Genomic DNA, 24,288 nt, shown 5'->3' on the forward strand with positions numbered 1-24,288 from the left:
TCTGTTTCAATTATTAAATTGTTCTTACCTCAGCCTTTGAGTTTTGCGTTCCTTTCCAGCTCTCCCCATCCCTCTGGCTGAGGGGGGAGCGAGCGAGCGGCTGCGTGGCACTGGGTTACCAGCCGGGGTTAAACCACGACACCGCACCACTTGCAGGGTAGTGGGGGCTGTTTCCAACAAGCAGCAAGGAGCAGCCACCCACATTTGAGAGCAGGTTTCTCACTGGCAACCAGAAAACAGACACATCATCGCTGCAGTGAATGACTGGACTGGGCTTTCCCTCGCTGCTGTGCTCGATGTTAACGCTGCTTTGCCCAGCAGCCAGTAACCTCCGCTTCTCGCTGGGAGCCAGCAGTAAAGCAGCATTTACCACTGGCTTCTCTAGGCACACAGAACGTGCAGCTGCTTTGTTTTCAGTCACAAGTGCTTTATCTCTATACCCAGGGAAGTGTGGCGAGGGGTACCTCTGAGGTAAAGGCAGGATGAAAACAGGACACAGGCGGTCAGCGTGCTTATAGGGTACCAGAGTTATGTTCCCTCTGCAGAGCATCAGTGGAGCGGAGTGGCAGCGATCAGCAATGAATTATAAGCAAAAGCCTGGATGTTTCAGAGGTCAGGACTCACTGGGTAGACATACTAGTGCTGCAGCAACACTACTCAACCACTACTCTGCCAATGAGTAACTGAAAAACTAATGTTTTGTAGCAACAATTCAACATGGTATTTTGAAGACAGCAAAACCTGGGAAACTCCTGACACATTTGCTCATGAGGAAAAAGCAACTGGCATAATAAGATTTTCTGAAACAGAGTTGTTTATTCCATACTACTGATTGCAAAGATCTGCAACCTGCTTGTAGCTACTGACCCCAAAGGGTTTCTAATGTACCTGAGCAAAGAAATCAAGAAACACACTTGCTTTCTTCTTTGGAAAGAGATCAGGAAGTTCCTGAACCTGAACTTGACTGTTCGGGCACAAGCCAGAGAAAGCCTTGCTAAAGTCAAGGTAAGCAACACGCACTGCTCTTCCTCTGTCCACTCAGTTACTCACACATCGCTAGAAAGGTACCAGGTCAGTGCGGCATGATTTCACCCTTTGCAAACCCATGCTGACTCCTCCCTCCCAACTTCTTGTCCCCAGCATCTTTGGAAACGGCTCCCAGAGTACGTGCTCCGCCACCTTCCCAGGCAGCACGGTGAGGCTGCAGTTCCCAGCTCCTCGGTCTTGCCCTTCTTGAAGATGGGACAGACATTCCCTGTCTTCCAGGCCTCAGAGCCTCCCCCAAGTGCCATGCCCTCTCCTGCTTCATCAGGAGTGTCCCCACAGTGACACTGGGGATGGACTTTCGAGTGCAGGAATTGCCTGGACTTCTCTGTACCCCCTCACGCCTCATCATAACTGCTATCAATGCCGGTTATGGCAGATGCCAACACCGAATTTCTGTTCTGCTGCTCCACCAGCCAAGAGCTCTCCCCTCTCACTAAGAGCTGGCAGCAGAGAGCAGTGAGGAAACTTGAGCACAGGTCACGTCTGAGTTTATCACAGTGACTGACAACACAACGTGAATGTTCAAGATGTTCTGTCCCTGCTTCTTCTGTGGAGAGACACTAGAAAGTAGCAAAAGCTGAACTTCTCTTTGACCACTCCGGTGCAGGCTGGAGAAATTTCGTTACACCTTTTTCCTTTGCAGGGGATCAAAACCTGTGGGATTTCCCAGCGTTTCACGGCCACCAGAAGCTCACCTGCTACCTTCTGCCCAAACCACAAGGAGGATTGCTCTAAAATACAGGGAAAGTCTGGGAACTGATCATGAGTACCGCAACACCAGTCTGCGGTCTTAACACAATTGTGGAGAAGGACATACACACATGCTGGCCTTTTGCCTGGCCTCCAGGACAGGCTGAAGGTGCAGCGGTGAACAGAGCTGAAAGGAGCAGAGCGCTCTGGAGAGCTGTACGGTTAGGGAAAGGGGTAGAAAGCGATGTCAAGAAGGGAAACGATAAAACAAAGACATGTATTAGATGACAAAGTTTATTAAATTTCAAGCTGAAACAGAATATCTGGAATTAAATACAGTATATTAACTTCACAAATATGTATTCATATAAAAAGGAACAGCGTCACAGCAACATTCATTGCTTTCCTCACTGCCTGTTAACTCAAGTCCTTGAATTAGTGGGTAAACCCCCAGATTTTTCCAGTCTTAATTGATCTCGGGACAACCATTCTTCCTTTCCCAGAACTGGGACTTTGTTCTATCATCTCCTGACCACTACTGACTTCTGTGGACAGGAAATGACAATGTAGATCTTCAGTAACAGGTAACTCCCTGAAATAAATAAACCTGCTTCTTTTATTGACACAAATGTCCCAGAACACTGGCTACCATCTGGGCTACAGCCACCACATCATCAGCTGCTAGCAGCAACAAACAGATTGGCTGTCCTATCATACAAGGTTTGGAAAGTACTGAGGAGACTGGAAGTTAATATTTTAACATTCATTTTTCCCGCACATGAAGTGTTTCAGGTACAGCACAGCTGCTGATGTAGTAACTGGGAATGTCTACAGCTGCAGCGACCTTTAATACGAACCCCAAGATGAATACCGTGAGGGGCCATGGGCACAAACTGAAACACAGAGGGTCGGGGCTGAACATCAGGAAATGCTTCTTTCCGATCAGGGTGACTGGGCACTGGCACAGGCTGCCCATGGAGGCTCCATCCTGGGAGATACTCAAAAGCCAGCATGGTCCTGGGCAACCAGCTCTGGGTGGTCTTCCCTGAGCAGGGGAGCTAGAACGGATGACCTCCAGAGGTCCCTTCCAACCTCACCCATTCTGTGGTTCTGTGATCCAAAACAAACATACCAAACCCACCACATAACTCTCTTGGCACTGCTACACACTCACAGTAATGTTAAACCTAAGGCGCATAAGGTGACAGCAACGTAAAGTGCCCTGTCCTCCAGCATGACCACTGGTAAAGATTTCACTTTCTCGGCAGAAACAGTCACGGCATCTGGACTGAAGCAGCAGGCTCAAATCACATCAAACGATGTCCTAAGCATTAAAGTAACACTGGAAACATGAACAACACATAGGGTGAAAGGATTAAGCAGAACAAAGGGAATGCTTTTGTTAAAACACAGAACATCAGTGGAGAAAAAATAATGCTTCTACCTTAATAAGAAACATTCTGACAATTCCGTCACGCTCAAGAATCAAGGTGAATCATTCTGCTAGTCAGAAAAAAACAGGTGTGCTTCTTATGGTGAGTGCAAAATAAAACACCTATGCATCAATAAACCAACAGGCAAGTGCAATGTGCTTGACATCCATTTAATAGAATTCACATTCGGACTGCAATAAACACATTTTCACATCTGAACTGTGGGATGAGAAACTATAGACGCGCTATGTAAACAAAGTCCTTTCCGGAGCTTTTTTCCCAGCATTTTGTTCAAATCAGGTAATTTTTGGTTAAAACATCACGGTACTCCTGTACTGCCCTGCAAAGGGGATCCTGGTCAACGTGGATACTTCTTGAAGATCCATCGGAAAATACCATGGGAAAAGCTCCAGCAGATCCAGCCTCAAGTTCAGCAGTGGCTAGGGAGAAGAGAAACAAGATTCCAGTGTTGCTTTTACACTAGACAGGGCCAAATCAGTCACTATGAAAACATCATGGATAACTGGAGAGACTATAATCCAGAAACAGATTTGAAAACTTCCAAGGGATCGTAACAATCAAAGGGCTAGGCACAAAGGAAGAAACAATCTTTTTCCACATTTGCTTACCAGTCAACAGTATTTCTAAAGCCAGTGAAAGAAATTCTATAGGCTACACAGCGAACATCTTCAGGGAATCCACAAATGACTCCTGCTTACATCAGTGCTAAACTGAGCCCCCCTGCAGATCTCTCGAACCTCCAGTATCTGTTTTCCTTGAATGTTCAAAGCAGTGATTTATTGGAACTCTACTCCTAAAAACCAGCTTCTGCCTTCTCTGTGACAAACTTAAAAAGAATCCGCCGGTGAAAACGCAAACACCTTTGCAGTGCAGTCAGGCCAGCAAAAGTCTCATAGCCTGGCACTTTCTTTGAGGGGCGTCTTTGTAACTCACCCTGGCAAAACCCTCTTTCCTCCACAAAAACACATACTCAGTGACAGCAAGCCCACCTTTCCTGTTCTTCTCCAGCCACATTTTTCAGACAAGGTCCTGAAAACAAACACACTCTATGACACCTAGCAGATGCACAATCAGGTTCAAAATGCACACGGATGAAATGCAACGGCTTTGTGTCCATTCAGACATATGGAACGAGCTGTGAAGCTACAGCTGAACACTCTCTGTATTACTAAAAGCATGCAGGAACAGAAGGAAATTCTCGCAGGGGCCACCTGCTTTGAAATAGCACCAGTCACTGCAAAGCAAAGCAGTGACTCTGGAGGAACGACTACCCTGAAACAGGTGGAATTCCTCTTTCGACACCTGGCCTCATATTATAGAGCATGTTTCATGCTATGTGTTAAAAGCATTCAACTCATCTTATGTTTGCCTAAGTGCTTTTCCTAAAGAAAGGGTATCTTTCATCACTGATTATATTTTTCTTGCTTATTCAAAAAAGACTGCAACATAAGCTACATATACAAGCAATGAATAAGAAACAGCAAAAAACCAAGGTCCAACAGCAGAGAATGTGCAGGGTATGATTTAGTGCGGAATGCAACTGATGCACATGGAAGAAGCAGTGATGGCTGAAGTCTATAAACATCTTCTCTCAGGGCTTCTTTTACGTTTGACGTTTGTGCTCAAGGATTCACTCTAGAAAAACGTGACTTCAGCTTACGCCAAGTGCACCCGTGTAGAGGAAGTGGGTTAGTTTTCTCTGCACTTGTCTTTTTCAGGCAACTGCATAACATTCTACACAATCTTTTGGTAAGCTGGAAGTTTTCACATTCAAGTCTAAACTGGAAAGCTAGCAGAAAAACCTCCCTGTGCTTAGCACAGGAACTTCACAGCTTTCAAGCCATTATGTTCAAGAGTAGGAACACTCCTCTTTTTCCTTAAAAATGCCCCTAACATAGTGACACATTACCTTGTTTAAGTTCTTTAGCGATTTTTTCATCTAGTTCCTGCCGTACCTAGAATTATACAGAAAATACAGTTAATATTTTAACAGTTACGTTTTTCTAATATTAAACTTCTAAAACATTCTTAAAATCCACACATAATGAGAGAAAACCTAAAAATATAATTCCAAATAGACACATCTTGGTTTGGGGTTTGATTTCTACTGAAGAGAAACTTTTGGTCAGTCGGGCTGCAGCTGCCTCATTGCTCAGCAACGTTAACAAAACAATTTGTAACTCACCAGCTGGATTATTACTGGGCGTTTAACAAAATACACAGGAAGAAAGCAAGAAAGCCTAGCGCAGTTATTGCAGTGAAGGTATGGCTGAAGTTTATCATCAAACACACGAACAGAATGTCAGCTACATGCCGAGATATGTACAAAAGCCACCCACAGGGACAAATCAGCCAGTTGAGGCTGGCTTCTGCAACTTCACAGAGAGAAGAGCTGCACCAGCAGCTGCTGCAGGATTGACATACACCATTTGTATAGAAAAAAGCGTGTGCCAATATTCTTCTTTTCTCCACCTTAAGATGGGAAATTGAAAGAGCTCCTACAGATGATGCCAAAACTTCTTTATTGTTATTGCAAATACCACGACACACATTTATAAAAACATAAAAGCACACACAATTTTTTCTTGCAAACTGTGTACTAAGAAAAGATAACCACAGCTACAGCTTCTATGCAGCGAGTGCTGTGGGGTTTATTATGTAGCTGGAATCAGCCTGGATCACTACAAAGGAGCACTTACGCCTCTTCTCCCCTAGAAAGTGGGTATTGTTACCAATTAAGTTATTCTCACTTATGATTCTGCCTTCAGAAGCCTTCACAAGAAGGAATCACATCTCTTAATTTAAGAGTCACAGTCCAAGCGCTATATGCTGCTGTTTACATTTGATGATACCTGCTACTCCTACATTTTTTCCATCAAATTTGTGACACACAGAAGTGAATTTCAAAACACGTATCATACAGCTTCCAGGGCTACGATGGCCATGAAGATGCTGCAGGGCTTGGACCTCGTGAGCTATATGGAGAGGCTGAGAGCTGCAACTGTTTCTTTACTGGAGAACAGGAAAACTCAGAGGGATCTTATCTATGTGTATAAATACCTGGTGGGGGGAGTACAGAAGATGGAGCCAGACTCTTCTCAGCGGTGCCAAGCAAAAGAACAAGAGGAATAGGCACAAATCCAGATAGAGGAAATTTTAACACAAGGATTTTTACAATTATTATTTTTAAAAAAATTGTAAGCATGGACAGACACTGGAACGAGTTGCCAGAAAAGGTTGTGGAGTGTCCATCCTTGGAGATGTATAACACCTGGCTGACAGAACAGTGAGAAACCTGCTACGGCTGACCCTGCTTTGAGCAGGGGTGACGTTGGACTAGATCATCTCTAGAGGCCCCTTCCCCTCACTCATTCTGCGACTCTCTTGATTTTAGTACTGAATTCCTGGGGGAAGGAGCATTTATTTTATGAAATGAGCAGACCCAGCTAGCAGCATAACAACAACAAGAAGAACGGAAACACTGCACAGGGTACTCAACAGGACAGAGAGAGCAAGAGCCTCAGGAAGGAAACCAATCCGCTTACCCTCACAAGAGGAGCAGTAACAGGCAGTAACTGCAAGGGTCAAAGGAGCGGGGCTGTAAACCAGCGAAGTGGAGGGAAGGGCTCTCTCTCCAGGAACACAGGGATAGCTGGGACCACATTCACTAGATCCTGCAGGAGAAGCACCACTCTGTGATACTTCATTGAAATACTCTGTGCCAACAGAGCTGCATGAACAATGGAAAAGGACCCCCCAAATCTCTAATTGTTTTCAAGCAGGTACAAGCAGAAGCAAAATTCTGGGGAGAAAGGACCCCCTAACTCCTGAGACGAGACACAGGTAACAGAAAAAAGCAGGAAAACTAATGCCTAGACCAAAATACGGCCCAAACCCAGGACCAAGCCCAAGCAAAGTCGTAGTAGTTAGTGGTGTTAGAAGAAACCACCTTCCCTGGTTTCCTGAGTCTTCACAATGACTAGAAGGTCCACAGGACCCTCCGCAACATGTACAAATCAATCAAGAGAAGAAAAAGGTCTTCTTTTCCTCTTATTCATTCCATCAATGTCTTTGTGATTCTCATCCATGTCTGAGGGAAGAGAAATAGGTGGAAATAAAGCCAACACACTGATTTCTGAAAAGGGAATGAATGAAGAGCCAGGCAAAATACACCTCCGAGGACCTTAACTTGCCTCCACTTTTCTCCTTCCCCCCAAACCCCTAGGAAAGGCATCACAGCTGAGTGTCCCAAACCTCCTGAGCAGGTACTTCTCACCTCACTGCACATCTCTTCAGGCGGTAACACACCAGGTGTTCATTTGCAGCAGGCACCTTCTCAACAGTTCTTTTTCACAAAGTGGTGTTGACTTACTACTTATCCACACAGGCTGCTTTAGCACAGAGTAAGCTGGATCCTGTAAGACTCCGTGAAATGATGCTCCGAGTCTGGAGTACCAGTACTGTTCTGAAGTTGAGTTCCTAGACACAACTGCTGCGACCACCAAGAACTTTTTGTATATCAGAAGTGGCAAGAAGGGTAAACCAGCCTACTCCTAGAGCTCAAAGTTCCATTATAACAGATTAAATCCATAGACTATCATCTCACAGATGGTTAACTACCACAGAAGCCATTGCATTACATCTCACAGATGGTTAACTACCACAGAAGCCATTGCATTACAAATACATAAAGCAGAGAAGTCCCCTGCAGCAGTCATTCTTTCACTTGGACAAACTAAAGTTCAAAATATGCGCAGTGTTAGGAAAATGTGAATACATCAGTAAGTTTTAATCAAAACCTAACAGCATAAACAAGACAACATTTCCAGTATAAAATACCATCCCAACATTAAACAATGCTGGCTGCAAACCTTGCCATGTATCTGGCTGCAGAGAAGAGAGACGGACAGATTTTTGATTAAGGAGCTGAAGAAGAAAGAAAAACGGCCTTAAGTTCACAGGTCTTCAGTGAGAAACAAGAACGTGGCCTACATGTAAATGAAGCAAGTAAAAAAGCTAACAACAAAGACTGCTACAAGAGTGCAGAAAGCCAAATCAGAAATGGAACAGAAATTGGAAGATGAAGTAGGAAGCAGACATTTCCCTTCCCACATTAAACTGGTTTCATTTATCCACTGATTCACCCTGGTTGCAGAGTTCACTGTTCTTGCCTGTCAAGACACCCATGTTCATTTTCACCAGCCTTTGGCACAGCTGTTAGGATTTAAGCTTGACATTTGTTAAACCTAACAACAGGACTCCAGTCCCAAAACCTCCTTGCAGCACTTGCAGGAGACATTCCTTGCCTTAGTCTATGGACTAAGGGAGCAGGTCTGAAATACTGAATTGCTAGTTGCTACGGTCACTGTCTAATTACATGCACAGAATTTGTCAAGTACTTGTAATTTATTCCACATTACTGAAGCTCTAATACAAATAAAAACCACCAAAAAAACCCGAAGACATTGCATGTGATCGGGATTCTACTGGTTAATAAGCTTGTGCCAATATGAACTTTTTTTTGTATTTTTAAAGATCCTTTTGCACTTCAAGGTTATTCATTTCTGTAGCGTATATATTTGATAAAGGGGAAGGGGCTATACTGTAATGGAACACATTTCTTTATGCTTTTTTAAGAATAACACGCTCATTTTTTGCTGAACTTGTGATATGACCATCTTCAACATGTACGGCTCTATGTGTAATCACTGATAGTCATGCTTGATGTTTAGGAAAACGGTGCAATCTTTCAAGCCTTTAAACACCAAATTCCTTAGTTAAGTCTAAAGGAGAAACTGTGTCCACTTGCTAGTGGAGCACTTCTTCCTCTTGTCAGCATCATTTACCAGGGTTTTTTCCAACAGCTGCAGGACCAATGAATACCATCATTTTGAATAATAGCAGTGTGAACTATTTTCACCTCTTTGCCCCTGAAGCTATTTCAAAGCTTCTGCACAAACGAAATTCACACAAACATCTTCCCCTTCAGAATGGCTGGCATGTTCCCTACTTCCAATAGCCTTTCTCACCTTGAGGAAGCTACTACAAGGAACACCAAATCTGCAGAGAGCTTTGACTAAAAAAAGAAGCCTCAAAGGACTGCCTGAGGCACACTGCAATTTCAGCTTCTTAACTCCCTGTCGTTTAGAGCTTCAGTGGCAGAAACATGTGTCATCTCCAGCCAAGGCAGCACTGCGCATCCTGAATTTAAAGGCAAGGCAAATTCTGTAGAAGGGAACCAGGTTAATGGGAAAACAAAGCTGAGGCATAACTGAAGTAAACAGTGAAGTGAAGAAAAGGCTTAGAGTCAGAGAAATTCTTCTGTTTTGAAACAGTCTGGTGAACAGACAGAATACTAGGCAGCACAACCAGCAAAGCATTTCAAAATAGACTAAAACTATAATCTCTGATTTCTTCCCTCATGCTCCAACTTGCCTCCTGAATGGCACGGGACTCCTGCGGAAATGACAGCACAGACTGTGCATCTGGTGATTTTGCATTTGGAAACTGATTGAGATTTGCCACCCATTATTGTATGCAGAGGGATACGTGCAGTTTTTCCCTTTTGTTACTTCCTGACTTCAAAGTCTTACGTTCCAATTCAGTCCTCTTTTCTCAGATGCATGTTATGCACATGACATACTGCACCTGACTGAGAACAATTAAGCCCGCAGTTCTAAGTGAAATACTCACCTAGTCCTCTAGCAACTACTGCACCTCTGAGAACTCAGTTCCTTTCTTCTGAAGGACTCCAGAGAAGATCAGGTTTTAAGACTTCCCTGAATACACTGAACGTCAGGTGACTTGAGGCTACAAGCAGTGCCACTACAATTAGTCTCAGTTGTTCCCTAACTGGTGATTACAGGAAGAAATATCATAAAGAGATGTGCAGCTGGATTTAGTAACAGGGAGGTTATTCTTTTTTTCCTGTTTCTTCTTCAAAAAAAGAAACCACAACTGTTAAACCCTTTTCTTTTAAACTAGGACAGCTTTGTTCCTAGAAGTGGGATGGTTTCCTCCTTTGCCTTTTTCTTCTTGTAACATCTCACTCCCATCTCTCTCTCTTTTTTCCCTGCCCTCACTTGCTCCCTGCTCCCTGTCCCTCTTGTTCCCTTGTCCTGGCTTTCTCCTTACTTCAGTTTTGTAGTGGATCCCTGAATTTCACCTCCTTTCTGCTGCTTGCGTGCAGAATAATCCCTGCAGGTGGTACAGTACTAATTGCCTCCCATGTTCTTTATGCAGCGTTATGTCCACCCCTCTGACACAAAAAACACATTCGCAACGATACAGAAAAGTTCATCTCTTAACTGCCGCTGCTACACACTACCTACACACCGCTTTGTCCATTTTTGTTTTGTTGTTTGGTTTGGTTTTTTTTTTCTTAAGCCAGGCACAGTATGCAGACACGTTATTTAAATGGATTCTTTCCAGTGTAGGTGGGACCACCGAACCGAGATAGACTTAAAAGTGAGCGAATGCCTCTCACATCCATTCAACAATAGAATATGCGAGGGACAGACACTGACTGAACAGGCAAGCTTGCCCATGCCTCAGTCCTATGCTAGGTGGGAAACGGATTACAACGACTGACATCTGGTTTCCAAGTCTCATGATATCACGTTTACCATTCTGTGAGGGATGTGCTATCATGCTGACTGCTAATTACAGGGCATACTTTGACCAGAGGTACGCAGAGGCTGCAGCTTTTGTACAAAATCAGAAAGCTCTGTAGACTTCCTGAGGAGCAGTTACATATAACACCACATAGCAGGACCCACAAAATCAAATGCCTCCTATGCACAGCATGCGTCCCGCACTCAAGTGAGAAGTTACGTGTCCTGTTCATACCATCCTAGTTTTGAAGCATCCCTTTGTTTTGGTATTGTACTAAAACAAGTTCCGGTGAAGAAACTGCTAGCATGAACATCAGTGAAGGAGGAAAAGGAGTCTCAAACAAAGATGTCTGATGGGATTTTGCACTCATCATAAAGTTAGCTGTTTTAAAAAAGGTCATCCACAGAATGGCTTGGGTTGGAAGGGACCTTAAAGATCATCCAGTTCCAACCCCCCTGCCATGGGCAAGGACACCTTCCACTAGACCGGGTTGCTCCAAGCCCCACCCAGCCTGGCCTTGAGCACCGCCAGGGATGGGGCATCAGCACTAAATTTTACTGAAGAGCTTCTTTGGCAGCTTCCTATGCCACAGTATTCTTCATCACAGTTTCTCTTGCAAAAGAGAACTTGCAAAAAAAAAACCTGTTACGCAGTTCATCATTTAGAACTCAGTATTTTTTGGTCTTTGAGCACTTCTGGAAATTTGTATAACCCTGATGACCAAAAGTCTTCGTTTCTACTACCTAGTTGTGTACTGTTTTGATGAGCAATTTGGTTTAGCATATTAGAGCATATGGTTTGGAACTAGAAATGGATTCTAACTTTAGACTGAAAAGCACAACCTTGCTTACAGATACTCTTCAACACTAGTTGAGAACAGTATTTAAAAACGCTTACCTTAGCCACATAGGCTTCAACTCTGTTTCTTGATGGTAACGTATTCACGGGTGGGGTTAGGAAGCTTCCTCCTAGATTTAGACTTCTATTCAGTGCCAGATTGTTGCTAATATGTCCCAGTTCAGTTGAATACAGAACTGGACCACTGACAGCGCTGCTTGCAATTAAAGGTTTGCTTCTATGGCACTCCTGAAGGAGCTTAGCGTTGGCTTCTGCTAGTCTCTCATTAGCTCTGAAACATTCAGAAGCATACAAAGAATTATCTTTGGTAATAACACTTCCGCAAAGTTACCCTCCAGGTCTTTGATTATTATCTGACTTCTGAAAGTGGAAGGGATTAAGAGAGTCCAAAAAAATCTCCATAACTGGATCTGGGGTTTTTTTGGAGAGCCTATTTCTAAGTAGTCACTCTACCTGCAAGAAGCAGCAAGAGTTAACCAATACTTTGGACTTCTCAGCATTAAGGCCCCAAAGCAGTCTGTGCACACCGTGTGTTTACATAGCTCTTCCTGAAAGGTACATCACCTGCATAAGAACTCTGGGCTACCCTTCCTTTCCCAAAGAAAGCTGAAACCTATGACATGCGGCTAAAATGGAAGCCAAAAGATTTGTTGTTCTTCTTCTTCATAGCATCAAATGTCGTTCTCTGAAGGGCCTATCCCTATTCAAGCAGTAAAGGACATGACATTATCTTTTCTGCCATACTTAGAATAAGAAGAGGAGATTAGAGACTGGCAAAAAGGCTGCCTGTTAAAACAAACTCAACTTCAAAAATATCCTATTAACGCCCATGATTGGTGGTGTTACTGCTGGAACACTGAAGAGAAATGAAGATAGTTCCAATGAACAGGGGGGAGCCTTAAGGTACTTTCATCACAAATATGCTATCCTATGCATAATGCTGACCAGATGTAGAAAAGGTATTTAATGAAGAAAACTGCTTGAGGAAAAAGTAGTATCTTATTATCACCCCAAAAGAGCAGGGACTTACCTTTCCAGTTTTTTTGCTAGGCATCTTCCATTTTTAACTTCCTCCAGATACAGGTCTTTGTACTTTTCCGCTTCTGCCTGTGCGGATTCTTTTTGAAAAATACTGTCTCGTTGGGTATTTTTTATCCTGTCCAATTCACGTTCGAGGTCTCCAATTCTGTGTTCTAGCTGGTTTGTCAGCAAAGCATGATGACTGGCTCTGATTTGTTCTAATCTGTCCTGGGAGGCTGCCTGCATCTGAAGTAGATACACACTTTCAACCACCACAAAGAAAAAGAGAACTCTCCTCGCCAGTCAATTGTGTGTACCCAATTTCAAGGGCCCAGCTCTATTCAGCGAGGCAACTGTGCCTCCTCACTGCCATCAGCGACCAGGGCACAACCCTGGAACTACCACACTAAATGATTCTTTTCATTCAGAAAGAACCCCCATCTTAGCACTATTACTCATCAAAGCTACTGATGGAAGAACACTATCTCTGTAGGACAGGGCATAGCATTCCTCAAAGAAATTATGGAGATGCCGCACCCCCAGCCCCCACCCTGCAGCTTTGGTGAGTTCTTTTCTGAGCGTTGCCCCTTGTGCAATGACTAAGGAAGATGTGTATGGGGGGCTGTGACAACTCTAAGTTGCAATACCCATTCAAGGATAAACAATGAGAACAAGACCTAAACAATGAGAACAAGACCAGTGGACAGTGATACCCCTCCAAGAACTGCAAAATGGAAACCTACCTTGGGCAAGTTTTTGATTCAGGGCCTGCAGGCACACTGCACACACATGAAAGCATCTTGCCCAACCATATTCCCTTCTCCCACTGCCCTTCAGGAAAAACAGTACAGCGTAACACATGGAATCAGGCACCACCACCACCCCTAAAAATGACAACCAAAACAGAAGTCTGTAACAGACACACATAAGAAACTAACTTACCTGCAAAAACAGATTGACTTCTTGCAGTTTTTGTCTTATTTCTTGTGCAGCTCGTTCTTCCACCTCTCTTTTGTATTGTTCTATTTGGCTGCGATCCACCATGTTAGTCTCCATATGGTGTTTGAGATTAGCCACCTCTTCTTTCAGCTGGCTTTTGCTCTTTTCCAGTTTTTCATGGCTCCCACGCATGGTGGACAACTCCTCTCGCAAATCATGATTTTGTGCTTCTAGCTGCATGCCTTTTTTAGACTCTATCTCCAGCTGCTGGGAAAGTTCATCAACCTGTAGACAGGAAAGGGGAAAAAAACAGGGAACTCAGAGGGATCTAAAATTAGTCAAATCTGTGAAAATTGGTAAAGGAGTTGGCCATCAACACTGTATTTACCATCTGCTGATTCAGTGTTAAAACAAAAGCGAAACCAGGCTCTTCTTTTAAAACAAGAACAGCTTTCACATCATTTCTGACAGCATTCCTCAGGTTCCCATCCTTCCTCAGTTCTGCAGTGGGTCACAGACCAAGAGGTACCAAACCAGCGGCATTACACCCGCAGGGCTAGGCTGAAAAGCACTAGGGCTATTCTGCTGCGAGATGTTCATACGATCATAGGAAATCAAACACACCCATACCCAGTTACATCACAGCCACATTCTGGTTTCATCAGAAAAAAACCCCATGTATCATGCTTCAGAGGAACTGTCACATGCTGTCACACGGTCAAAGCTTCGTCACAGAACTGACAAGACAAGAAACGGATACCCTTTCCTTCCATTACGCTAATAGATCTGGAAGTAGTGGTTCAGAACACCGCTTTTGCAGCAGTGGTGGCAGAAGACAGTCTCTTTAGGCCAAAGCTACGGTTTGTTTTCAAAAGATTTCCAGGAAATATCAGACTTCCCATAGGTCCCAATGGTCAACTACAGCTCTATCCCCTTCTTTCCCCCTCCAGAAACATCCATCGTCAATACCTATTAACCATAAAACATGATATCCCACCATCTTTTATTTTTAAAAAAGTGGGGGAAACCAGCAGAGTCAACACTTGAAAGAGTCTCTAAAATAAGTAGAAACTTTACACTTATTTAAAATTGCCCAAACGCAATTCCATTCCCTGTCATTCAAAATAGCTCTTCCAACAGGAACACAAATATGCTGCTAACCTGTGAACTAAAAATGAGCCACTCTCAAGGCAGTTGATTCATTCTACAATAATATCTTCTAAAAAGGAGCATAACTTTGAAACACAGCTACTTTAGCAACAAATGAGCGGAGAAGCAGATAAAAGGTTACATGCTACCGAACAGCCAGAGCAACCTCAAAAGCATTTGTGGGTCTCCAAGACCAGGAAAGACGGACTGAGTCAGCTACTAGTAAGCAATAAGTTACTGCATTCATTTTTTCTGCATCACCTCACACTGCATTGTGCCCTGGGAAGCAAAGACACCATTCCGAAAAGCAAACCCCCAACTGCCTCCTGCTCAACTCGTGCCCGAGACAGGCTTCAGGGGGTGACCTTGGGCAAGGCCAACTGCACAGAGTTGTTCCGAGTGACGGTGGCGTTACTCCCCTCTCTTCCGAGAGGGAATGCATCCGTCGGAGCCCGACGATGCTGCCACGGCCTCAAGTTGCAGCCAGGCCTGTGCTGGGCCTTCACTGCTCTCAGCCCTGGCCCTCACCCATGGACGTGACGTCCCAGTAGGACTGCAGACCTGCCCATCCCTATGGACCGGCCTGGTGATCTGCACTCTTGGAGGACTCTGCTTACTGTCCCCAGAACTCTTCTGCTCTTCTTGGTGAGGGCCTGTGGGGCTGATCCCTGGCCTGTGTGGTCACAGACCCTGCCAGCCTTGCTGTGGCTCTTGCTTTGCCCTTCCTCTGCAGGACAGCCTACCCCTGATATGCCCTTGCAGATACTGCTGTGTACGTAACACTTCCATCTTTACCCCTAAGAGCTACATCAGTATTACAGTCGCCTACTACTGTGACCATAGAAGGAACATCAAAAACCAGCCAAATAATTTCAGAAATACAGCCAAGAAAACAAAAGTCAAAGTCAACAACATGAAAAGTAGTACGAAGAAAGAACAGAGGTTCCAAAAGAAAAACCACCACCACCAAAATAACCCAAACAAAGCAAAGCTCACCTTTGCTCTTAATCTGCCAATTTCATTGACCATTTCAGAATACCTGTTCTTCATTTCTCCCTGCAAATTCAGCTGGGACAGTCCCCCTCTCTCCTCATACACCCTTAGTTTCTTCGTAGCTCTGCTCAGCAGCCTCTTCAACCTGCACAGCAAATTAGTCACAAAAACAATGAAGTAAAGAAACAAAACTGGACTTTTTCACATACTCTCATGTAAACAGCACAGACACGGCTTGCTTCATCTTTAACATGCTTGACACACCAGGAATTACCAGGAAAAACCAGTATTCCTGTGCCACATACGCTTGGAGAGTCCAGATTTCACCTGAAAAGAGGAATGAAAGACTCCCTTTTTCCCAGGAGAACTGCAGGGCAACCTGCATCTGCAGTTGTTTTGGCAGCTATTGAAAACTAGGGGCTGGTGTACAGAAGTACCTTGCAAGAACTAACACGAGGCTGGCATCTGCTCACAGTTAGGTACACCTATTTTTATACTAAAGTTTAATAAAACATGACTTCTACGCAGGGATACCTCTTCACCACGCTAAAAAGCCGTACCTCTTACAGTCTTTCTGCAGATCGAAGTTTCTTTTCATTTCTTGGTCCAGACGTAGTTCAACTGGGTGTTTCAACTCTACCAGCTTCTTCACTTCCTTTCTTTCACTCTCGCACTTTCAAAAGAGAAAAGAAAGATGTATCACACACACAGAGCACAGGAAAAATACCGACGTACAGTCTGTGCATCTAGCGCTCTCCACAGAGAAGCTGCCGGACGTCTCTATCCGTTAGCCACGTTCCACAGAATGCCATGGGACGGAATTCCTGAGGCTATTCCATCCCTTCAGGTTTCACATCAAACAGACCAATACGTAACTACAGAAACAGATGCCCTCGCTGAAGCAAAGGCCATCCTCTTCTAGACAAAAAGGTGGAAAAGATGCTGGAGAACACTTTTGGCAGTGCCTCTGCTCACAGTAGGGATTACGTAGGTATGCACTTCATGGGACAACACTGACCCATCTAAAGCTTTCATGGGATCTTCCACCAACCAGCAGGCAGGGGCTTCTAGAGGAATCTGATCTTTTGGAGTTCTTCAACATTTTAGGAACTAAATAAGAAGAATCACCTTTCTTGATCAAAGCTTAGACTTGGATACCTTTTTTCTGCTCTCTGCTTAGATCTGAGGACTAACATCCCGTTTGCCAAAACCTTCCGCAATTCCGAGAGAAACATAACAAACCAGAACAAATCAGTATTCTTTGGTCCCATGCACATAACATACCAGGTACACTGTAGAAACAAAATAATTTCAAGAACGGACAAACTTTAAATTGTTCTTTCTAAGCATATCCTTTACCTCTCTTTCTACTTTGTCAGTCTCATATTCGAAGACTTGTTCCCTTAAATCAGTACACTTGGCATTTAAATCCTTGTTTTGCTCTTCTATGAGATAAATTTGCTTTTCCCTATCAGCTCTGAGTTTGTTCAGAGTATCATTAAACCGGTCCTGCACATCATTCACTACTTCTTCTTTCATGATCCTCTTGCTCTGTGTATCTTCCAGCTGCTGACGCAGTAAAAGGTTTTCACTCTGGAGCTGGGCCAATCGCTCCTGCAAGGACTCCTGTTTTATTACAAGTTCGCTTACTGGATCTTTCTCAAGTTGTTGAGCACGATCACATTCCTTTGCCTGACGCTGGGCTTGACTTAATTCTTTTTGTGCCATTTCTACAAGCAAAGTTTTTTCTCTGAGGGTTTGCTCCAACTGGTGAAGCTCATTTTCTAGCCTATTAGCTTTGCTTTCAGCTTTACACAGCTGTTGAGACAAGCTCTTGTTGGTTTCTTGTGTGTCGGAGAGGTCATGATGGAGCTTGTCTTGCAAGCGATGCCATTCATCACGTTCTCTGTGAAATCTTTGTTCAGCATCCTTTTCTGATGACCGATGACGTTCAAGTTCTTGAACAGCAGCATTCAGGCGGGAATGAAATGATTTGATTTCTGTCTCTAGTCTGTCTTTACTTTCGTTTGTCTGCTCAAGTTTGGAAGTCAGCACTGCAGATTCTGTCTTTAGTAAGTCCAGCTGTGCATTGTACTGAAGAACCGTTTGTGTTAATGCTTCCTTGTTCAGTTTAAGTTCCTTTTTGAGAGCTTCATTTTTTTCTTTCAAGGTCTTATTTTCCTCTAAAGATTTTCCTTCTTCCTCCTGGTGCCTAAGTCTTACTTGATTGATTTCTAGCCTTAGCACAGCAATCTCATCTTGTAGTAACTGATTCTTGTACAACAGATCCTTTTCTCTCTCAGTGTTGGATTCCTGAATGACAGGGAACATGAATAAAGAGCCAATTGGGAAATGAATCTACAAAAAAACCTGCAGCAATAAACTGCATTTTAACATGTCTAGTACTAAAGCATGACTTCAAAGATGAAGTTTCAGGCAATAAGCTACTCTGTGAACCCACGCACATGTACAATGTACGTACACAACGGAAGTGTAACATCCTTAAAACCTAAGTGAACATCCCAAATACACAATACCCCCTTAAACCTACAACCAAATAATAAAATTATTTAAAACATCTCAAGTGTAAAGCTTTTAAAATGACAGTGCTTTCTTGTATGTGCATGCCTCTATAATACTGCCTTTAAGGTTGAATTAGTTGTGCTACAGATCTGGTAAAATTACAGTTGATGTATGCAATTTCTGTTGCAAACTCATCCTATAATAGAAATAAGGCATTTTGAAAGCCATTTTTATAAGAAAAATCAAGGGATACTAAATGAAAGGTTCACTGCATCACCATCTTCTTAACAAGAGAAGGACTCAGAGACAGCAGTTTCCTGGGTTCGGTTTGCCTAGGCATTAGGGTTGCTTTTACCTTTTAGCCTGCTTGCTTGCTGTAACTGCCGGTGCTTGTCACAGAGCATGTTTATTTTTCATGTTTTATTGCTTTAATACCATTTTTCATTAAAACTGTCAACATTTTCCTCACCTACCCTCCTCCCTCCATCGCGCTCCACTGTCTGGCATTGTACAGTCCCCGGCCACCTAAGCTAACCCAACGGGAATGAACATGACAAGCTTCTTACCGTTCACCACACAGAGAACTGGCTAAGGGAGGATTATTTCTTCACCCAAGCTTCAGAAATAATAAATTCCACTCCAAGGTGCAAAGGAAAGGATTTATTAGGGGAACCTGCCTGCTCCTGCCCTCATCCCAGGAATCAGGAACCCAAGCTCGCAGGAAAACCGCACCATGCCTTAACCCTACCCAGCCCCCTCAAGTCCCTGTCCCCACGCTCTGTTTCTCAACAGCTCCCACTGCTTCTGCCCCGTGTCACAGTCCTGCCCACACGCCCCTTCCCCTCGTGGTGCCTTCTGAACAGGGCCTGCAGCCTTGGTGTCCCAGCGGGCTGAGACCGTCACACTCCTCGCGCTCCTCTCGTCAGCCAGGCCCTGTTCTCCCGCGGCAAAGACCCCTCCGCTCACAAGAGGGAAGGAGCACCTCAGCCAGACACCACCTGTCTCACCCTCCCCCTTCCCAAGCTCACTGGCCAACTACTACCACCTTGCAACAGGCTTAAGTCCTGCGCTTTGCCTGCTAGAATTAGGCACGTCCCTCTCTCGTGATGCCCGGCTGTGGGGTGGAAATCATTTGCTACGCTGTCCCTTCGGGTGTTCCAGAGGACGCCAGACACCGCTGTGCAGCCCTGCCCCGCACGCCCGCCACAAGCAGGACGCCTGCCTTATTCCCCTCTAGGATACCCTCCGAGAAAACCCTTTTCAAACACTTCACGTGGCCAAACAAGAGCACATTTTGCAGAGGCTGGGGAAGCATCAGAAAGGTCACCACATTTCAAGGTGTTCTCTTTGACCTTTGTCTTACAAAGAGGAAGACCGGCATGTTTCAAACAGATCAGCATATTATAGACAAATCTCCCTCTTCACTTGAATGTGCATTTTGCACAGGCAAAAAAAAACCCACATGTGGCCGCACTGTTTCTTAGCAGTGCACAAGAGGAAAAACACCCCTCAAAATGTAAGCAAACCAACTGAAAACAAATCAGTGTAACAGCAAGCATCCGACATAGTGACAGGGATTTTACCCCACCGTAAGATGACTGTATCCAACTCTCCTTCAGACTGTAACGCAGCCTTCACCTACAGGACTCTCTCTTCAGCATTATTCACTGACTGGTAAGTTTTCTTTACCTTAGTGTATAATACAACTTACTGAATCAGATTGTAATCCAAAATATTTGGGCTTACATACCTGCACCCCATAATATTCAATGGCATCCTTCACGTCGTCTTTTTCAGCTGATGATGACATATGAAAGGTAGATCCCGAGTTCTCACCTGCAGTGAAAAACCACACATTTTTATAACCAGCATGACTTAATACTACTTATTTACACCTAGCGTGCATCTTGAATCATCCTACTTGTGACAAAAATCTTAACATAAAATAAATCCCCTCAAATTTGTGCACTCCGAGAGAAAATTATCATAATACAGATTTAAGATGCATCTGGGTGAATTCCTTTCTTCCAAGGCATTCTACTTTTTAATGTATAAGGGAAATTTGCTGAAAATCACTACATATGGTCACAAAGAGGCCATTCTTGTTTCTTAAACATGCATAACGTCTCTCTCTCATACGTAGATATACACCTCTGTATCTCTGACACACTGTGTGCCACACAGTATTCCTCCAGCAATTTCAGTTTCCCTATGTGTTGTGCACAGAAAATCATGAACAACAAAGTCACAGGCTTGAAATCTTGAAGACCCCAGCTTTATTCCTTGCACGACACAAATGTGTCTCTAGAAATGGATCTAGACAGAGTATTTCAGTCAAACTGCTGCCCCATCTGTTCCAGAAGACATGGACAGGCCACTGAATGAAAGACAGGCTTGTGAAATGTGGAGAAATAACCCATGATCCGGATGTTTTTACTGTTGAAAACTGGATTCCATCCTTTCCTCTCTCAGAATTTCTACGTAATACTGGACAGGTCACAAACTCCTCGGAAGCAGGCACTCACTCAGTCTGGGCTCCCCATTATGGGGTGCCTACCTTGAATCTCTGTTATATCCGAGAACTGGACTCCAGATAGTTCCAGACACAACTGAGAAGCAGCAACTCATTGTATTGTTTGTGTGGAAGGCACACTGAACATTTTGAAGGAACAAGTATTCAGAAAGAAACAAGTCCCAGCAGGTCAAGTGTGGCATCTAAAAACAGAGATGGATTCTTTTCACCTCAATCACTTAATCTCCTTTCCTGCTCCATAATCCTATGGCTTCTACCTAATAGCCTTTCAATACACAAAGCTTCGCTGCTGGAGAGGGACACAACATTCTTCCCACAAGAAAAGCGAGCAAGACAGGAAGAACATAGATAAAATCATAAAACTATAAAAGGGTTCACTATTTATGAGTCACAGGGCCAACCTCACTCTTGGCATTTTCTCCTGTAGGTGACTCCTATTACAAACTTTCATTGTCTACGTGCTACTCCTAGAAGCCTCTCCACCCACGTACAGCAGCGGGTGGTCAGTCGGTCAGACAGACGGGGCTGCTCCTACTCTCCTTCCACGAAGGTACGCTTACCAGACTTCTTCTGTCACTTCACCAATGTTCACTCGGGTCACAAACAGAAAAATGCAGGCAGCTTCCTACCATACAATTTGATATGCGCCATCACTCCCATCATGTAACATGGACACCACAATTTTGCTTAGAAGACAGACTTCAATATTTTGTGGATGCAGGACAGCTGTGACACCTCTCCTGCCTGCACAACACAGACTGAATAAGCTTTTCTGGTCAACTGTATCTGCCTGAAAGCTGGATAAAAGCAGACCTGCGAGCACCCTGGGTTTTGTTTTGTACGGGCCTTCTAAGGATGCAAGTCACATTCTCTGTTCAGAGTACGTAGGTGTCTTCGTCTTCTGGATTCTGTTTCAGAGTGCAGTCACTTCAAAATTAGGCGCCATGCTGCTAGAATGAAAAGCAACCCTTAACTCCTCTTCAGCCTTGCCCGTCACGGTCAACAGGAAAGTTTTCAGCAGCAGCTATTTGAGCCTGAAGTCTCCCTTTTTAGGTAAGATTTTAACAACATTGGAGCCCCTAAGAATCCTTTTCCATAGGGTTTAATCAGCCTTGACATTTCTGTATGATGGGTACAGAACAAGGAAGAAGCAGGAAAGGTGAAAGGCTACAGTGTTCTTCTGTCTGCAAAATTCCAGTTCTCATCGTGTCGGTAGCTCTAGTCAGTAATTATTTTTCCAACCACTGGAAAAATAACTCAAAAAACATCAACCAAAAAGCTAAGGACTTCTCCCATTAGCTGTTGCAAGTAAAATTTCTTCTTTTCTTGGAGCAGTAATTCATGAGTCTATTTTCTGTGTTACTGGCTTCTGTCAACACTGTGAAAGAGGATGACTCCTCATTGTCAAGAGTTCTTCACTTTTAGCACAGGGAGAAATTCTTAGTTAAAACACTGACAGAACCCTACTCCAAGGCTTCTGAAGAGCCCGTCATTCAAAAAAACGTATATAAAAAATTCACAGGGTAAACCAGATTCCAGTATTTTTGCCTGTCATTCCCCCACCTTTTACTCTGTCTGCTCTCTAGCTAGCATTGAAAGATGACTTCTAGTCATCGTAGTTCTTTCCACTTAGTCTTTACCTCTCCACTCTATTCTGAGACTTCCCTCTTCATAAATTGTACATAATGTACATAACGACTTTTTGCAGATTACAGTGGACAGCAGCTACTTTGCTATACAGAAAACATGAGAACACCCCTATTTTATTTTGACTCAAAAATAATTTTAAGAATGTATTACTATGAGTCAGTAACAAAGTAAATAGAATGGGAAATTCCACCTCTCATTGGATATTTAATTATGCAAGATACCGTACCTGTTCTCCAGATTTATGAAATCAAGTTGTCAAGGATGGCATTCAACCCCTTTAGAGTCAGAAATATTTGTGCTGCGGGAATCATGATGCTTTGCTGAAGCAATCTAAACTGCTTAAACCCAAATCCAAACATAAAATGTTTGAAAGAAAGAAATTTTTACATCTACTTCTTAGCACCTGACCTTCAAGGTAACATATGGCTAAAAACCAGCATGACGCAAATGAATAAAGCCACAGAGGAAAAACAGCCGACATGAAACAAGCCATGAAAAGGCAACCTTTCCTTTCTGTGTTTGTAAAATTGTAACGTACTGGTCCATTCGGGGGCTACAGTCCACATTACTGTGGAATACAGACATAACCAAAACTCAAGTTTTAACCGAACAACCTCTAACAAGTATTTGTGTGTCTTACCAGAACACTGTCACTGCAAAATAAAGGGCAAGAGAGGACCTGTTGCTTACCCATTGCAAATACAGGAGAGGGAGAAGAGCGAGAGGAGAAGGAGGAAGATACATCTCCTAGAGAGAAGTTTCATCTCTATTATTGTCAAAAGAACAACAATACTTTTTTTTTTTCTTCCCCTAAAGCGAAGATGCCAAAGAACTTGGAACTATTTGTATTCTATACTTAGAAGTTACAAGTCCACTTACTTGTCTACATATCTGTTCACCTCTCTCTGGTTTATATTGTCAATAGCCAATTGTAGAAACTCTAAAACCTGAGTGGCAAATTGTTTCTCATCATTAACAAGAGCGATTAATACAAAATACAACACAAATTATCAACTATACAAATCAATAAACCTCAGAACAAAGAAACAAAAAAACCCCATTAAGGTTACATATCCTCTCTCCAATACATAGCCGACCAGCTAGCCGCCTCAACTTTAGCCTTGTTTCCAAAGAAAAGAGAATTCCTGAAACAGGCTGACACTAATTTCCTCCCATCTTGTCTCTCTTCCTCACCTCCCTCCCCTGCCTCTGAGCCTGCTGGTCATTTTCCATGAAACAAGAGAGGGAAGCCTCAGAGGAACGTGTTTGTACATGTTTCAAAACAACTGCCAGGCAGGTAGAGATAAAGCCAGGCAAGTAATATTTCCTGAAAACTACAGCTACGGCACGAGCCCAAGAATTACCCTTTGTGGCTCACCTGCAGCTCCTGGACAGCCTAGCCTACAGATCCCTAGCCTGGAATCAGCCACAGCACATGCTCAAAGGACCAAGACAATCAGGAAGGGGGGGGGGGGGGGGGGTTGAGCCACGGAAAGAAAAGCAGACTTCAGGACTGCCTGAAAAGGGGAGATGACAGCAAGTACGGTGTAGGAAGCATACATCGTGGAAGGGTATGGACAGTGCTGAACAGCAGACTAGAGGAGGGAGCAAACACATACACCGAGGATTATTTCAGTAGACCTTCTGCTCCCGGGATGCCTTGCTAGAGCCATTAATTTAATATTAGAAAGAAAATTGCAAGTACAAAGTGTCTGTCCATAAAAGAACACTACAAAGAGATTTTTATGAATACCTTCAACATCTTCTGCATCTCCTAAGCCGAGTTCCTCCAAAAGATCTGCAAAACAAATCAGATGC

The 24,288-nt window shown here is 43.7% G+C and overlaps 1 protein-coding gene across 2 annotated transcripts in view; it reads right to left on the reverse strand.

Moving 5' to 3' along the window:
* Positions 1–1,629: 1,629 nt before the first annotated feature.
* Positions 1,630–24,288, reverse strand: part of LOC308070776 (ankyrin repeat domain-containing protein 26-like) — a 29,867-nt gene continuing 7,208 nt past the window's right edge. Inside the window, exons 8-18 of one of the 2 annotated variants that reach the window (XM_080405306.1) lie at positions 24,224–24,268; positions 20,038–20,123; positions 17,124–18,077; positions 16,325–16,437; positions 15,768–15,909; positions 13,626–13,907; positions 12,694–12,929; positions 11,703–11,934; positions 5,101–5,146; positions 1,865–3,610; positions 1,630–1,829 (exon numbers count right to left, since the gene is read on the reverse strand). In XM_080405306.1, coding sequence (XP_080261432.1) covers positions 3,462–3,610; positions 5,101–5,146; positions 11,703–11,934; positions 12,694–12,929; positions 13,626–13,907; positions 15,768–15,909; positions 16,325–16,437; positions 17,124–18,077; positions 20,038–20,123; positions 24,224–24,268 — 2,285 coding nt within the window. In that variant the 3' untranslated portion in view covers positions 1,630–1,829; positions 1,865–3,461. Of the gene's footprint in view, positions 1,830–1,864; positions 3,611–5,100; positions 5,147–6,736; positions 6,866–11,702; positions 11,935–12,693; positions 12,930–13,625; positions 13,908–15,767; positions 15,910–16,324; positions 16,438–17,123; positions 18,078–20,037; positions 20,124–24,223; positions 24,269–24,288 lie in introns of those variants that run through there. The other variant, XM_080405307.1, reaches the window with a different exon arrangement.

The sequence above is a fragment of the Falco punctatus genome (genome assembly GCF_963210335.1).
Source record: "Falco punctatus genome assembly, chromosome: 10".
Classification (NCBI taxonomy): Eukaryota; Metazoa; Chordata; class Aves; order Falconiformes; family Falconidae; genus Falco; species Falco punctatus.